Consider the following 16402-nt stretch of genomic DNA (forward strand, 5'->3'; position numbering starts at 1 on the left):
TGAAAATCATTTAACACCAAATATGTAAAATTATAATAAATCAGTAATTATAGGAACCTGCTTAATAGTACGTTTATTTAACAACAGTATCACGTAATAGTGAATATAATTTAATTTATACACAATTAGATTATTTTACGTCAGTACAGTTATTGTACATATGTAAATTTGTAAACATTTATTGTAAGACACTGACTGCCAAAAAAAGTAGCGTAATGTTTTAAAATTTTCATGTAAATAGGACAGTAGAACTTTTGAAAGGATGACGCAATCATATTGATCGCATTTCATTGACGAAGAAAGGCTTTTCGAGTTCTGTAGAGCCTGAACTTAAGGACAGCTGAGGTCGATAGGCACAACTTCTTAGCAGACTTACGGGAAAGACTTTACGTGAAACATAAACAGAATGCTTATTCAAGATGGACTGTTTTATGTCACAAATTGAGCGACTTTTGAGTTAAAAAGGAATTACAGATTAATATTTAGAGTAGTTTAGGAAAATGTATATAGATGATAATATAAAAATATGTGGGAATATAATATCCAACAAAACTAAATGTGATTTTGTAAAAGGCTCCAATACTTTCCCACCGAAGGCGATATAATTATGTTACCATGCTCCTACCATACTCAAACTGCCGTACGAACGTTCTTACCAGCTCTGTATTTATCAAACCAGAAATTCAGTCTCACTACACAAATCAGAACCTTACGTGTAATGTAACCAGAAATTCGTTTTCAAAATTTATCACAGATAATAATGATAGACTTCAACTAAGTCCCTTGTTATCCACAAATTCATTTCTGCTCCGTGAGTCTGTTGGAATCCGTCAAACAGAACCGATCTGAATAGACGATGTTCCCCCTTCTCCCCTACTTCATTCTATTACGTAGGATTCTCATTTCCTGCGCCGTGACAGTACATGGTTGGGTGGTTGTTCTGTGCTACACGTGGGTGTTGTTGATACAAATGTTGACAAGTGTTAGGCGAGGCTCTCAGACAAAGGCTCGGCTCGCCTTCCGTACCGTTGGGACACAAATACCACGTGTGTTGTCATGCATGTAATACAGAACGTTTATCACACGTGAGAGACACGTGTTGATGTATTACAATTTTACACGTCGGTTCTGTTGGATTGAAGTTTGAAAGTTCTAAATTTTTCCTTGAGTTTAAATTCGTAGTAGATGTAGTTGATATTAAATCCGCAAAAACAAAATTGCAACATAAATACGGATGGCTGCCTCCTTGAAAATGTGAAGAATTGGGAAAGACGGAAACAATTCGGAATTACATTCTCCAAGAAATTAAGAACATATTAAATGTGGGTAATTCTTGGTGGCATACAGTTCAGAATCTTTTTTCCTGGACCCTATCTACAAAAATAAAGTTTAAACATACAGAACTAAGATTTATTTAAGTTTTGAGGTTTTCACAGCGGTGGGTATGAAGATTTCTGTCTTCTGGGTTGTTGCGCCTTGTAGTATGGTCGATGCTAACCAACGTTTCAGAGGTCATACTGCCTCCGTCATCAGAGTATGAAGATTTTTGTGTAGTCTGGTCGATGTTTACCAACGTTTCAGAGGTCATACTACCTCCGTCATCATCGCCCTGATGACGGAGGCAGTATGACCTGTGAAACGTTGGTTAACATCGACCAGACTACACAAAAATCTTCATACTCTGATGACGGAGGCAGTATGACCTCTGAAACGTTGGTAAACATCGACCAGACTACACAGCGCAACAACCCAGAAGACAGAAATCTTCAACTATGATTTAATCAGTTGTTTTGTATGTGCGTAATACCGAGCGTCGTAATTTCTACCCTTCCACTAAGGTGATCCAAACAAGGAGAACGAGATGGCATGTGGCACTGTGGAAAAATGACATTTGGAAGATGCACGGTCCATCCAGACCCAATGTTACCACCGATAATGATATTTATGACTTGAACGCTTGAAACTTAAACGTCATACCATGAATTCGTTTTGTAACAAACGTCATTGTAAATGTGTAATCCGCTGTTTGTGACGAAGCTGTTCGTTGTTGCAGAGGGAGGCGCTACAGCGCGATGTGGATCGCGAGAGGCGACTGCGGCTGGACACTGAGGTGCGGCTACGAGACTCCGCGAGTGAGACCGAGCGTTGCCGGGCGAGGCTGGCAAGCCTCCAGCGCGAGTTCGGCAGGTGAGACGCACGGCACAGTTGTTTAACCGCCGCAGCTATTCCACCGCAATGGCTGGTTCGACGGGGTCATGTCGCTCGGACTGCATGTAACAATATATCATCCAAAATATGAAACACATGTTTCAACCATTTGGTTGTCATTACATGGATTATGCGTGCAGAAAAGACGTTATTAAATTGGAGGTACATGCATATTACAACGGAGTTATTGGACTGGATCCATTTATTTCATAAATAAGTGCAACTTAAATACGTGTTATCTGTGGTGACTGTGGTAACGGGAATGTTTGACGAAACGTCGTAACAGCTTCAGCATTGGACGCAGCAAAATTTTAAATGTCGAATTTATATGCTAATCTCTACTCGCGAAAACCTAAGAACAAGAATGTAGGCCTGTCAGTATGTTTGCTCAGATATCTCTAAGGATACTGAATTACAAGCAATAAAAGACCGGATTTGCATCGTGACTTGTAGATCGTCGTTCATCGATGCTAGAAGCCGTATGTGGAAAGGGGGCGGGCATCGTTAAAATCGGACGAAAGATACACAAAGAAAGGGAGAAGCTCCAAATCCCCGGCAATAACATACATATTGATCTCGTGTCGCACGACAATAAAAGCGTGGCCACCTGCGCCTCCCCCCCTTTCAACCCCGTCCTCAATAACTCTCAGCATCGTAACGGCCTAAATGGACGGCCACCCGGACTGCAGCCTTGCGATCGGCTACCTGTTCACCTGAACTGCCTAGGCTTCGTTTTCATTACGTGAGGACTTGCAGAACGAGATTTGAGAACCGCATGTCATATTTAAACTGTGCGAATATACATATTTATTTATTTATTTAGTGTTCTGTCTGACGACAGGTCCATATAAACAGGATCCTTCCATCCTTTTCTCGGACTGGGACCTGTTCATATACGTTCTTGGCAGATGATCCAGAAGTGGTTAGCCATTGCCTTCTTCTGTGTGTGAATGGAGTAATTATTGGGATGCCACGGAGAAACCGAGGAAGCCCCCGGAGGAAAACTCCGTGTTGCCTAGACCACGGCCTTGCCTAACACAAGTTATAAATTCGGGCACCGCCGGGAATCGAACCCGAGACCCCAGGATTACAAGGCCAGCATTCTAACCGCTAGACCACCGCTAGGTAATCGAATATACATAGAAAAACGTTAAACTTGCAGCGAAAGAGACGCACTGCAGAGTTCATATAGAAGAACATAACCACTTGTTCCACTAAAACGTGCAAATGTTTTCCTTTCGTTGCAGTGAAGTTTATTTATTGCAATTGCGTGTGGTTTGTTTCACCATAGTCTGCATATTGTGGCCGGTGTTCAACATTCACGGGAAGTTGATTCATTAACTGCAATTCCCAGAGCCTTCCTTTTCGTAGTGTGTACAGTCAAATTCGTTTCACATTTCTATCTTATTACTCTGATGCAGTTGGACAATCGGACGTCATCTGTTTAATTTCAGACCTGCGGAAATGAACAGTCCTGTTGAAGCCTCATAGTCGCGTCTTATATCGGAGGGCAGTTAAAGAATTTTTGCTATATCGCTCTTTAAAAACAAAATATCCTCTTTTCCCCTGTTCTACGAATTTTTAACACAAATAGAACACACTAAGACTTTCGGACTCTGCCGGCAGTGACCATGCTTGTTTGTGGAATTTTCGAGCGACCATCGACATTCAACGTAACACGAGTTAGTGTACTGGATGTATTTTCAAAGTATAACAAAACTGTAATTTTCAGCAAAATATAAAAGATTTATCTTAACACGGTTACCAAAAGGATTTGAAATCAAACATTAGTCCAGTACCATCATCATATTATTATTCAGCCGCGTGCCTAAAGAATAACCCGCTCTTCATTAGGAGTCAGTATAATAAGAAGTGTCATATTTTGTGGCATTTACGTTGAAATAATTTGCACGTTTTGTACTCCACCTGTTGCTTTCTTATGAGCCTCACTTTTCCTTACCTACTAAAAACATTTATTTAACTTTGCACCTGCAAGAGATTAATTACGACTCTTGAACTATATAATCTGACTTTTAGTTAAATTATTTACATGCACACGGGAACCTGTTTTGGCCGAGTGGTTACACCATTACGTTCTTTGGGAATACCTGGCAATTAAGAAACACGCTTTTGCCTGAGTCCGTCCCTCGGAGTCTGCAGCTGCTCTGAAGACAGGCATTTCCTCACAAGTATCACTATTACAAAGGAAGGGAAAATATTTTACGACTAAATTTCTCGTTTTTGTGTCAGACTTTGCCTCACATAGAGAAGTATGAAGGCGTGTCTACTTCTATCTGTATTAATATCTTACACGTTTATTTTGTGGTTTGTATATAGTAGGGATGGACGACTATTCTGATTCCAGGGCGGGATGAGGCCACTTCGAAGTCACTACATGACGGAGAATTTCGAGAGAATGATTTCTGTTAAAAGTTGTTCAATAATTATAAATTATTTACATTGGCTGAACATTCGTGTACCAAATGGTGGCATAATAATGGTAATATTAACAAACAATTAAAATATTACATCGTAAAATTTTATGGCGACAAGGGGACAAGTTACTTCTGTCCCGACCAGGATATGAGATTCTCTGTTCTATTCTGGCTGTGAGGCTACCGCTCTCATGCTTATTCAGGATTGGATTCTCGAAGGATGGCTGACTGAGGTTCGCTCGTGCTTTTCGATAGTCCACCCAATTACAACTCCTACAGCGTATTCGTTCATTATCTTCCCACTGAAAATTAAGAAAGCCTCGTCAGTCGTAAGTCGGACGCTGCAGCTGTATACGCGAAGCTGAAGTTCGTGTCCCAGCAATTTACTTATAGACGGAAGATGATCTGCTGATTTGAGCTTAGGCATGCCAGGAAATTCACACGAACAAATGAGATGGGACGCAGTTGGTTTACGGCAGTCCATAGAGGAACTCGCCCAGTTTGACGTGTGATAGAATCGAAGATTGCTCATTTCCGATAAATCAGCTGCCACCTATTTTGTCAGTCTGGCCACCATACGCACAGTCAACATTGGTTTGTTTGATGACATTCATTATGCTGATCGAGCGGTCCAGTTGTTAGCACTCCGTGTATGCGGAGAAGTGAATTTGCAGAGCAAATAGTGGAATTTGATCTGTAAAGCAAAAATATTTGGTTTCTGTTCCATTTTAGCTGCATTTACTTATGAAATCACTGCAGTGTTGATACTTATTAAAACGTAATTCTTACAACTCGAGCTTATATAGTCACCAATTAAAATTTTCTCACGACAAATGTGTTTTGAGGAACCCTTAATATGACGGTCTGAAATGTCTGGGCGCACGTTTTACCTCTGAAACTACTAACGGATTTCCATTAAATGTTATATAAATTGTCTGTCGAATTTAAATTTGGTTCTTGTCTCTTTGAAATCTGTTTTACACGAGATGTATATTAAAATTACATAATTGAAAGAACTGGGTTGTGTTATGAATTAATTTTTACATGACTTGAGATACGGACATTATTACTGTCAATAGGCATAACGATTATTTGATTCGGTTTTCGAATTGGCGATTTTTTTTAACGAAATGAATTGAGAACGGTACAGTCCTACATTTCCAATTAGTTCGGTCAAAACCAGACAACTATTTTTCTCCTTGTTACAATATTTTAGCCGCCATTTCTGCCATAAAAGTTCAGCATTTGATGCTTAAGAATAAAGAAACGAAGAAGACTACTTGGGTGGCCCAGACGTAAATGGAAGGACAATATTTGCGTATTTTAAATAAATAGGCGTGCAAGTGGGCTGGATTCATCTGGCTTAGAATAAAGTTCAGTGGTAGGGTCTTCCATACTCGGTAATTAACCTTTGGTGGGGTAATTCTAGACTAAATGGACGATTATTAGATTCTCAAAAAGTGTTCTTCTCTGTGGAGTTAGTTTGCATTGCAGGCGTGATCCTTGGTTACTAAACACTCTGGTCCATCTGAGAGTCCTAACTATAAACCGTAGGATAATATTAAAATACATGTTGGGAAATAAATTGCAAACTTGCTAACCTTACTCCATGTTGAACTGACTCGAGGTGGCGAACGTGTGTGAACACGACAATGGATATTATACCTAAAATGCAGTGAATTTCTTGACGAAGTAGATATCAGTTTCTGAAAGAGTGTCACATACCGCAGAGTTATTAATGAAATATAGCGGTTTATTAACACTCGCGGTTGTTATTTGTCGAGTGGAGCAACACTGGCATAAGGAAAGCTTCACTCTAATGCATTCAAATCAGCATCGAAGTTATTACGCCTATAATACTCATTAGACTATGGCAAGCCCAATATTTTGTTTTTTTAAAATAAGCTCCATTTTTTATTCCCACCAAATTCTAGTCTTTATGTTCATCCTTGCAAAGCTCTGACGTGACTCCCCAATTGTAACAATATGTCGGTAGATATTTTACTTTTATGTCTTTTAATTAAGAGCAGATTGTCAGTATAGTGATAAAACGCTAGAACAACTGTTAATTTTTATTAGTGGTAGTTTCCCCCCCTGCAGTTACCCCTCGCTCGGACATAAATAGTATCAACGGAATACCAGTCAACCCCCCCCCCCCTTCCACAAATTTGGCCGCAGTCGACATAATTGGCAACGAGTTGTCATGGAACCCCTTCACACAGTATGTGCCCGCTCTCTACTTTTATTAAAAATTTTGTCGGACAGCGATACAGAAAATATCAGCCCGAATTCTGATGTGACTATTTGCGTTGCAGATGAGACAACGAATTATAATGTAGTTCTGCAGCGAATGGAACTCTGATGCTGATATCAGTTTATGGGCTCTGAACTTCGAGTTGTTTTATAAACCCTAAAATGTCCTTAATATTATTGAATGTTTTTATAATCAAACAAAATATTAGAATTTGCGAGGTTACTTATATTCGCGTGTTTTTTCTTAGTAATTTCTTCTAAAATTTCGAATAAAATTTTGTATGAACTTGTTCTTATAATAAAACTGAAATTTAATTACACTAGTATTCTCAAAAAGCTGTTCACATTGTAACTAAACCATGGAGCAGAGTCCATCTTTAAAAAAGTAACAGTCATTCGCTCAGCTGTTAAAGAAATTGGCCATCTTTTATAGTCGTGGATGGGCCATTACTGTGCTAATAAGAGAGACTTCTTTGTTACGGGTAGGGTCTAATTTGTCCATTATTTTCTGCTCTGTATTCTTGAGAAATAATGTAATCTGTTTTTATTATCTTTTGCAGTCAGTTCAGTAATCTGACACCGGTAACCGAATTGCTTTTTCCACAGATAAATTTGTACAGACATGAGTACACCAATGCTTTAACAAGGGCTTGTGCGAAAATACTTCAGTTCATGTAGCGCCTGTTCACTGTGTTTAGATAACACGCCTAACAACTGTGTCGGAGAAATTGCCGCCGGAGCACGGGGAACTGTCTAGCTTAAGGCCAAGAGTCACGGAATGCGTGTATCGATCTGTTTAACATCAGTCCATGAAGGAATAAAACGAGAATGGTTACAGACCTGATCTTCTTAAGCAGAGATCGGCAATATTTTTATTAATGCAAGCCGCGTTGACTATTCGTATCTTGACAAGAGCTGCAGAAAGAAAGGAAAAATGTAGACGGTAACTGCATTTCTGTAACTTAATTTTATAGCTGGTATTCACTTAAAAAACAATAATTGCTTACTGTAAACACATTGTTTGTTAGCTTTCATGTCGAATTGCTTTTAGGTCGCTGTTAATCTATAACATTTCAGTAGATAATACTATAGTAACGGTGGTCTAGCGGTTAGAACGCTGGCCTTGTAATCCTGGGTTCTCGGGTTCGATTCCCGGCGGTGCCCGAATTTATAACTTGTGTTGGGCAAGGCCGTGGTCTAGGCAACACGGAGTTTTCCTCCGGGGGCTTCCCCGGTTTCTCCGTGACATCCCAACAATTACTCCATTCACACACAGAAGAAGGCAATGGCAAACCACTTCTGGATCATCTGCCAAGAACGTATATGAACAGGTCCCAGTCCGAGAAAAGGATGGAAGGATCCTGTTCATATGGACCTGTCGTCAGACAGAACACTAAATAATAATAATAAAAAATACTATAGTAATTTTCATATTGTTTCGTACAGTTTTGTATTTTTTGAACAATGGAACAATGCATCTTTTTGCATTAATGTTATAGGCCTAATTTACGTCTTTAGTTGTTTCACTGAAATACTTTTTGGCGATTGTTTACGCTTTCAGTTACATTATATATTCATTTATTTATTCATATTAATGTTATTGTCAGTTGCAGAAAATTGTTGTTATTGTCGCATTGGGTAATTCAAAAATGTTTTGATGGTTCGCCCAAAAATGTTGCTGGGACCACGTGCGGCCAGTGTACCACAGTTTGTATACCCCTGTTTCAATCATAAAATAAATCATCGCTTTTACTTTTAAGAGATATCTCGCACGTACAGTGAAAGAGTTAAACGATCTACGGTCAAGTGATTTCTGATCCTGGAGTGATGTAGACTGTTGGATTAGATGCTGCACCCAATATAAAACAAAGTAACACCCCCCCGCGTGTAGTACTATGAAGGGAATAGTAAACTATGACCAAAACGTTAGTCAGGGTTCCATATAATGGTACTCAGAGTTGTGCTTTATACAGCACGTGTTGGCCCTAGCTTTGGGAAGAGATTAGAAACAGCTGTCCGGAAAGCAAGTAATTTAGGTAGTTTTAGTACGGTAATAATGGCAGGGTAGGAATTAATTTAGCAAGAGTAAAGGAACTGTACCGATGGTCTTCACTGTCTCTGGCAGCCAAATGCTTTCCCACTGTAGTTACCAGATACTGGACAGAAAAGGAGAGCTTATCCTATCGGTACTTTGGACATTTAAATACCCAACTTTATTGTTTGGTGGGCTTTGTAAATACATGACGTTGGGAGGCGACTTGTGCTGTGGAACTAGGCTAGATTTGAAATTCAAATGTGATGCCGCTATAGAGCGTTTGCAATTAGCAGTCTTCTTCATCGCGAAGTTTGGATCTGTCCCCCAGCTGACTCCTCACTCATCCCACGGCGCCACTAGAGGAGTCTCGACGCCACAAATTACTCCTCAGAGTAAACTGACTTGCTACAGGCGCGAAATCCTGCTCGGAACTGCAATGAAAATGTGGGCCATGTTCGTAGACAGCAAGTTCCGATAAAAAAGGAAGGCTTACATGTATGCAGTTCATCGGGCAGAAATGTTACAAAATTCTTAAATTAAAATTGTCCGTTTTACTGAGAAGTTATAATCTCTTTCGTATTTATTGGTTCCCGGGTTTGAATGTTTTATTCCATAAACAAATCCATGGTCGGAACATTCATGTTAGCCGTGCCAGCCCAGCTAACACTTAGAAAATAAAGAATCTGTCGAAGTCTTCTGTCTTAATTTGATGCCTCAGTGGTACTACATAACACTGGAACAGAGCTGAAGCTATCAGATGAAATGCATCGTTAGCCAGCTCCAGCCAGCCAGCCAGCTAGTTGAGGCAAACGCTCGTCGAGAGCGTAACAACACCCAGTACGTACTTAAAAGACCAATTTTGGAATTTTCATGGAGGAACTGAGTGAAACTATGAAATACGAGGTGCGATCGGAAAGTTTCAAGACTGTGTCAATAGCGGGCGAACCGGATGTAGTACGAGCTTCTGCCTTTAGGGGGTGCGGCCTACATTCATAGTGAATCAGTGTGCCAGCCGGCATCATCGAATTACCATTTGTTTCTTAGTTACGGGCGTTTTGGTAGTGCATTACACTGACCCTCCTGCGATTTCGGAATGGCGTGTGCATCAAATTTTGCCAAAGACGCGCCAAAACAGCTACGGAAACCTATGAAATGCTAAAGCAAGCATTTGGGGAGTCCGCAATGGGTCGTGCACAAACTTTTGTGTGGCATTCACGTTTTAAAAATGGCCGAACCTCTGTCGATGATGACGAGCGTTCTGGACGACCATCTTCGAGCACAACGCCCGAAAATGTTACGAAGATTCGGCAGGCCATTCACGAAGATCGACGTCGTACCATCAACGACTTGTGCGACATTGTTGGGATAGGCTATGGGACCTGTCAGCTGATTCTAAAGGAAGAACTCCACATGCGACGCATCATGACAACGCGCCAGCGCACACCGCCCTCAAAGTTCGGCAGTTTTTGGCCTCAAACACCATGGCCGTCATCCCGCACCCTCCTTATTCGCCGTGTGACTTCTTCCTCTTCCCAAAGATGAAAATTCAGCTAAAGGGAAGGAGATTTGAGACGATAGAAGAGATTCAGGCAGAATCGCAGATGGTGCTTGACAGGCTGACAAAGAAAGATTTCCAGGGATGCTTCCAGGCTTGGCAGCGGCGCTGGGATCGTTGTGTTCACTCCCAGGGGAACTACTTCGAGTGTGATGGATGAATTTAATACCTGAGATAAGTGTACGGGTTTTTATACGCACAGTCTAGAAACTTTCCGATCGCACCTGGTAATTTAGTCACGACAGGCAGTAATTCGACAGGAGTTTGAACATGGTATCTACCGAATAGAAGGCTAGATCGTTTATGTTACACCCGCCCACTCGGTAAGAACGACTTTGATTGGTGACCTGGCGGGGGGCGGGGGCAGGGGAGAAAGTGGACTATTTGTTAAATACTGTTCCGGCATCTAACTGAAAGAATTTGGGTATCTCAGCTATGAGAGCGAAAGTGAGTTGTTTTCCAATCCTGAACAGTCATATTAAAAATGAGTAAACAGGTCTATTTATTATTTACATATCGTATAACTTCGGATTTCGGATGTGAGCCGCGTAGAATGATAAGTATTAACAAACGTTTCGGCAAATATTGCAGCTGCCATCTTCAGGGTAGCAACTTAAATGTTTGTTAACATGGTGATTAATAATAAACGTTCGGTGGGACTCTCACCCAAAGCCGAAGTAAGAAATTTAAGTCCAGCCACGAAAACCTAAGGACAAGTATTTATGTATTTGACATTTTTAATTATTTTTCATATAATTAAAATAATACGAATTCTGTTTAATTAAGGACAATACGTCTTCTCGGGCTACTCTATTTATTGACTGTAATCTTTTACATTTATTGATCTTTAAATTTATTATATTTTGGTTTGATAAAATATTTTATTTCTTTATTTATATTTTACATTATGACATATGTTTTCAGGTGTAATTTCCCTTAGATCCTGAGCTTGTATAATGTCTCTGGCGTTGATGGAGTTTAAGAGTTCGATATCCCAATAAAACATGGCAAGTTGATGTAAATAATTGAATGTTTCAATTATGGTGACGTTACACCGCACGCACGAAAACTACGAACCTCTGATCAATACGTGAAACGCCGTGAGAATTTCTGCTGCTCAACGCTTTCAACCGAAACATTTTGAAACCAATGTCACTGCACACCTTGCTGAAAGTGATTAAAAACAAGTTGTGTTGTAGTTAAAACAACGAACTTCCTGTGCATTAACCATCTTCTTGATTTTTAGTTTAAAACGACGTTTTGGATAATTTAATCTGTCTCCGTCGTCAGGTAAAAACGTACTCTGTTGAGCCCAATCGAAAAAGCCAGTCCCTGTCTCCAGAAAATTCAAAACCTTCAGGAATTTAGTCGTTTTAAAAATACACCATCGTTACAAACCTTCAGATGTATAGTAGTTCTTTAATACGGTAACATAACATTTTACAAAATATCGTGTTACCGTAAAATCATCTTAATAAATTTTTACACACTTTGTGCATTGTAATTTTAACTGTTTATCTGGCGGACATCGATATATTAAAGACATGGCTGTTATTTTGATGGCCGTATTATTCATACTTTATATCATGTTTTTTATTTTTCACATTATGCTAAACTTGGTCTAGTCTACCCTCAGCTCAAAAGTACCATTTAGGGGTTTGTATGGTTCAATTTGCTGAAGCAGGTCGAGTTTCTACATCGTAGCGAGGTGATATCAGCGAACATGCAAACGTCATTTCTTAGCCCTGCGAAATTGTTGTGGTGTGTGTTCGTTGTGATTAAAGATTCATATTATTTTCCATCGGATTTGTAGCTGCTCTGCCATTACTCTTTCTACAGGTATTGGAGCTCCTTGTTCCACTTTACCCCCACCATTCTTGTCTGCCTTCCCCTCTTGCGCCTGCCCGGAGCCATCATAAAATAGCCGTTCTGTAGTTCGTATACTCTTGCATCCAAGCGTGTTGCCTCTTCGTTATGCAATCAGCAAGACAAGTCAGGTTTTCTGAACTGACAGAGTGCCAGGTCGTCTACCTTCCCCGATGCTATTTCCATTTTCCTGCATATTCTTAAATCTCCTTTCGCATCCCTCATAAATACAAACCCCACCCCCTTTCTCTTTTACGTTTCAGCAAATTTGATTGGCATCCAGCAGTACCGGGGGTTTGCAAGCGGATGTAGCGGAATGTTTTGATAAAACAGGGGTTGCTATATCGACAGGGGGTTGGTTTCGCATATGAAGAGGGAGTGAAACTTTAATAATGGTTGCCAGGTGCTGAGTTAGAAGTAGGGGATGATCATAATAATATGGCAACAATAGGGTTGGAAGTAGAGGGGTAGTGACGGGGGTGGTAAGAAGGAAAGGGGGTTGGGAGATAAGGAGCTGATTTCCTTGGTGAATGGCGTTAGGCTAATGAAGCAACGACGAGGTTCTCGAACAGAATCTTGACTCTTAACAGGGGGTTGATGCTGCTTTTGAAGGGGCCGGCCTGTACCCTCTGTCCCCTTGCGAACCTGTCTAAAATATGAGGATAAATAGACCAGCTGGGAGACACGGTTTATATCTGAGGGGTTGAGGTGGTACCGTCTGTGGAATATGAAAGGTACTGGGGTTTCGTTGTTATTCCTACGTTACGAATATAATTTTCTGGGAAAGAAGACGGCAGTCAGCAGTTCCTGAAAACGAAACAATTTTGTAGTGGCGATGGGAATATTTAATCTGATGTAAAAAAAATTTCTTCTCGCTGATAAGGAAATTATTTAATGAATTGTAACTTCAATATGAAGGGCGAAATTAAATTTGCTGTCTGTTTGTGTTCCCCTAAATAAAACGTGTATAATTGAAAATCAATTGTGCAGTCTTGGTAACATATAAGTTGTGTTAATATTTATTTTTCCAAGAAGTTATGCAGTGTTATAATCAAGTGTAAAAATCACTTCAGTCTCAAAATTGAATCAGATTATAATCAGGTTGTCAAGAAGATGACTGTCTTCTTGTAGCCCCGTGTGATCTAATAGACGTTTACCGACGTTTCAGAGGTCCTCGCTGGCCTCCATCACCAGGGCGATGAGTTAGACCACCAAATCTAACAGTAAATTGTACCAAAACCAAGTATTTCTCGTGCCGTTTTCAGTGATTATAAATCATAACCAAATATTGTGTAGCTAATCAACTCGAGAGACGATAATCTATCATCTGATAACTAACTTTAGCACCTACGCGTGGAGTTTACCTACCACCCTATAATCCTCAGCATCAAAACGCCTTGTGCAGAGGGCTGTGGGACACAACTAAAACCCGCAGACTGAACGAAATGAGGCACGGATAAAGAGTGAAGAGGATGTGACCCAAATCTGGAAGTTTTTTATTTAAAACGACAGGATACCCGGGTGTTAAATTACCCGATTTTAATTCCAACTTAGTAAATAAACCGATTCGCAGTGTTTTATTATACGATAAGATTCGGTATTTCATGTCCGTGTGTGTGATTTCAACTAGGGGCCCCAGAAGACGGGGTTTATACTTTTTCCTTTTTACCTGAAAACGGAAGAAGATCCACCGTCCGAAACGTCGTTTTTAATTTTAAAACTAAAACTGGGGCAAAGTCAAAGGATCCAGTCTTATGTATTATAATAGCAATATGTTTAAATTGCTTCACAATTTATAGAATTCACCAAATAATTTAAATTTCTCTCCCTGCCAGACGTCTGTGTATTTTAGCGTGTTTGTCGTGCACATTTCTGAAACAGCAGTACTTCTAATGAACACGTATTTTATTGTATCGTCAGAAATCCTGCTAGGCGGAAAACGACTTCTAAACGTTTGATGGACGTCTCCATTATTGATCGTGCTGTTTACTGCCTCACACCCGCGCCCCTCTCAAGGGCGCGATTCTCTTCGGCCCCTAATCAATTGGCCATTGTCCGACATCGGTCTTATTGGTTGTACAAGCAATTCAGATGGTTGTATCAACCATCCTTCAATGTCAACACCGCGTCTTCAAGTGCGAAACACAAGGAATGTTGACACAGACACGCGCTCTCTGCTGGAAACACAATGTGGGGCACTTTGATGTGGAAACAGTTGGCTCGTGTAATAATATCTGTAGCAGTGTCTGCCGAGATTTGAACTCTGGACCTTCCACATGCGAAGCGGGCTGCAGCGACGTTCAGTGCCTTTAGTGTTCTTATTTGACGTTCTTTCACAGTATTCAGATACCATTTCAGTGACTAACGCAGGAGCTGAGCCCTTCGGAAGTTGATAGTTTCTCAGCTGGTCAAGCAATTTCCGTCTCTTATGAAACCAGAAATATCATTACGTCCTCAACAGCTGCCACTCAGCAGATGAATTCAGTCCACGCGCCACTTTAATATTATCCTCCTAGACACGCCTATTTCTCCCAGCTGCTATCTTCCCTTCTGGTTTCCTCAGTGAGGGGAAAGGAACTTTTGAGTCAGTTCTGGTGAGAGGGTGATATTTGTTGCACACTTTAAGATTAAAGTTTTCTGTTCAAATGTAATAAGGGTATAAAACTGTTTGGTTCCAGGATGGAGGAAACTCTGCGGACCATGTTGCAGTACAAGGCGCGCAGTGAGCAACTGAAAGAAGAGAAAACCTGTCTTACCGTCGCGTACGAGGTGAGTCATCATTCCACCTTTTGCTGCCATGTGGTAGAGTCCTCACCCCGACACGTGGTGAGTATGACTATACTGCGTTCCAGCGTTTTTGGCCTCTGAACTTTGTGAATTGGAACCTCGGAGCGAGTCACTTACCAGAAGTTTGCTGGAAGGGATTGCAGCAGGCCGCGTACAGTACACTCCAAATAAAATATCATCACGGTGTGTAACACAGGAAAGTCGAATTCACTACACTACACATCACCAGAAAATTAACACTACAGAGAGTATTAGATAATATTATCTTCTTCACAACTCATCGGTCCTCTTCCATTTCTTCCACTCCTCACAGGCCATCGCTTTCTGACATATCACTCGGTTCGTCACTACCGCTGTCGCTGTCCACCCCGTTATCTTTAATTATATATATTAAATATATTAGTGACAGCGTGACTACGCGTGACGTACTGTAACTGCGTGCCGAGATGTAGCCATAATTGAGGAATATTTTCAAAATGTTACATAAACCAACGAACTAACATAACCTAACTAAACATAATCTAAACTAACTTAACATAACATAACCTAACCTAACCTACCCCAACCTAACCTGTCGAAACTTCATCTAACGTATTCCAAATCAGCAAAAATTAACCGAGCCTTTCATAACAGAACGTAACCGTGCCGAAAAGTGTCCAGGCGTGACGTGCTTTGACGTCCTGAAAAGGGATCACCATAAGTGTCGAAATGTGACAAAGATTTACAAAGTGTGACCAATCGTCACAAAGCGTCACTAGGCGTGACGAGATGTTGCCATAAGTGTCGAAACGCTACGAAGATTTTAAAAACGTTAAATAACCTAACAAACTAATCTAACATAACCAAACCTAATATAAATAAACCTATCATAACCTAATACAAGCGAACATTTCTAACCTAACCCAACATGTCGAAACTTAATCTAATGTTTTGCAAAGTAGCCAAAATTAACCGAGACTTACGAAACATAACGTAAGCGTGCCGAAACGTGACTTAGGGACCACGCGTGCACAAGTGTGACATAGCGTGACTAAGCATGACCTCACGTCGTGACAAGGGGTCACCAAATATGTCGAAAAATGCTGGAGATTTACAAATCGTGATTAAGCGTGACAAAGCGTGACTAGGCGTGACCTGCAATAAAGGCTTGATGAGAGATCACCTTAAGAGTTAAAATACGACGAAGATTTGCAAATTTTGTCTAAGCGTGACCATGCGTGCTTAGGCGTGACTAGGCGTGACTTACTGTAACGGCGTGACTAG

The 16402-nt window shown here is 40.6% G+C and overlaps 1 protein-coding gene across 8 annotated transcripts in view; it reads left to right on the forward strand.

Moving 5' to 3' along the window:
- Positions 1-16402, forward strand: part of LOC110837247 (uncharacterized) — a 287610-nt gene that overhangs the window by 236695 nt on the left and 34513 nt on the right. For all 8 annotated transcript variants that reach the window (XR_015534460.1, XM_087346312.1, XM_087346310.1 and 5 more), the window contains 2 exons: positions 2054-2187; positions 15031-15121. Coding sequence is in view for 7 of the 8 variants with exons in the window: in XM_087346312.1 (XP_087202438.1) it covers positions 2054-2187; positions 15031-15121 (225 nt within the window). In the remaining variant the exon portion in view is untranslated. The remainder of the gene's footprint in view (positions 1-2053; positions 2188-15030; positions 15122-16402) is intronic.

Source organism: Zootermopsis nevadensis, unplaced genomic scaffold, assembly GCF_977971745.1.
Source record: "Zootermopsis nevadensis isolate Lab colony 2312 unplaced genomic scaffold, Znev_1.0 Znev_ptg000010l, whole genome shotgun sequence".
In the NCBI taxonomy this organism is placed as follows: Eukaryota; Metazoa; Arthropoda; class Insecta; order Blattodea; family Termopsidae; genus Zootermopsis; species Zootermopsis nevadensis.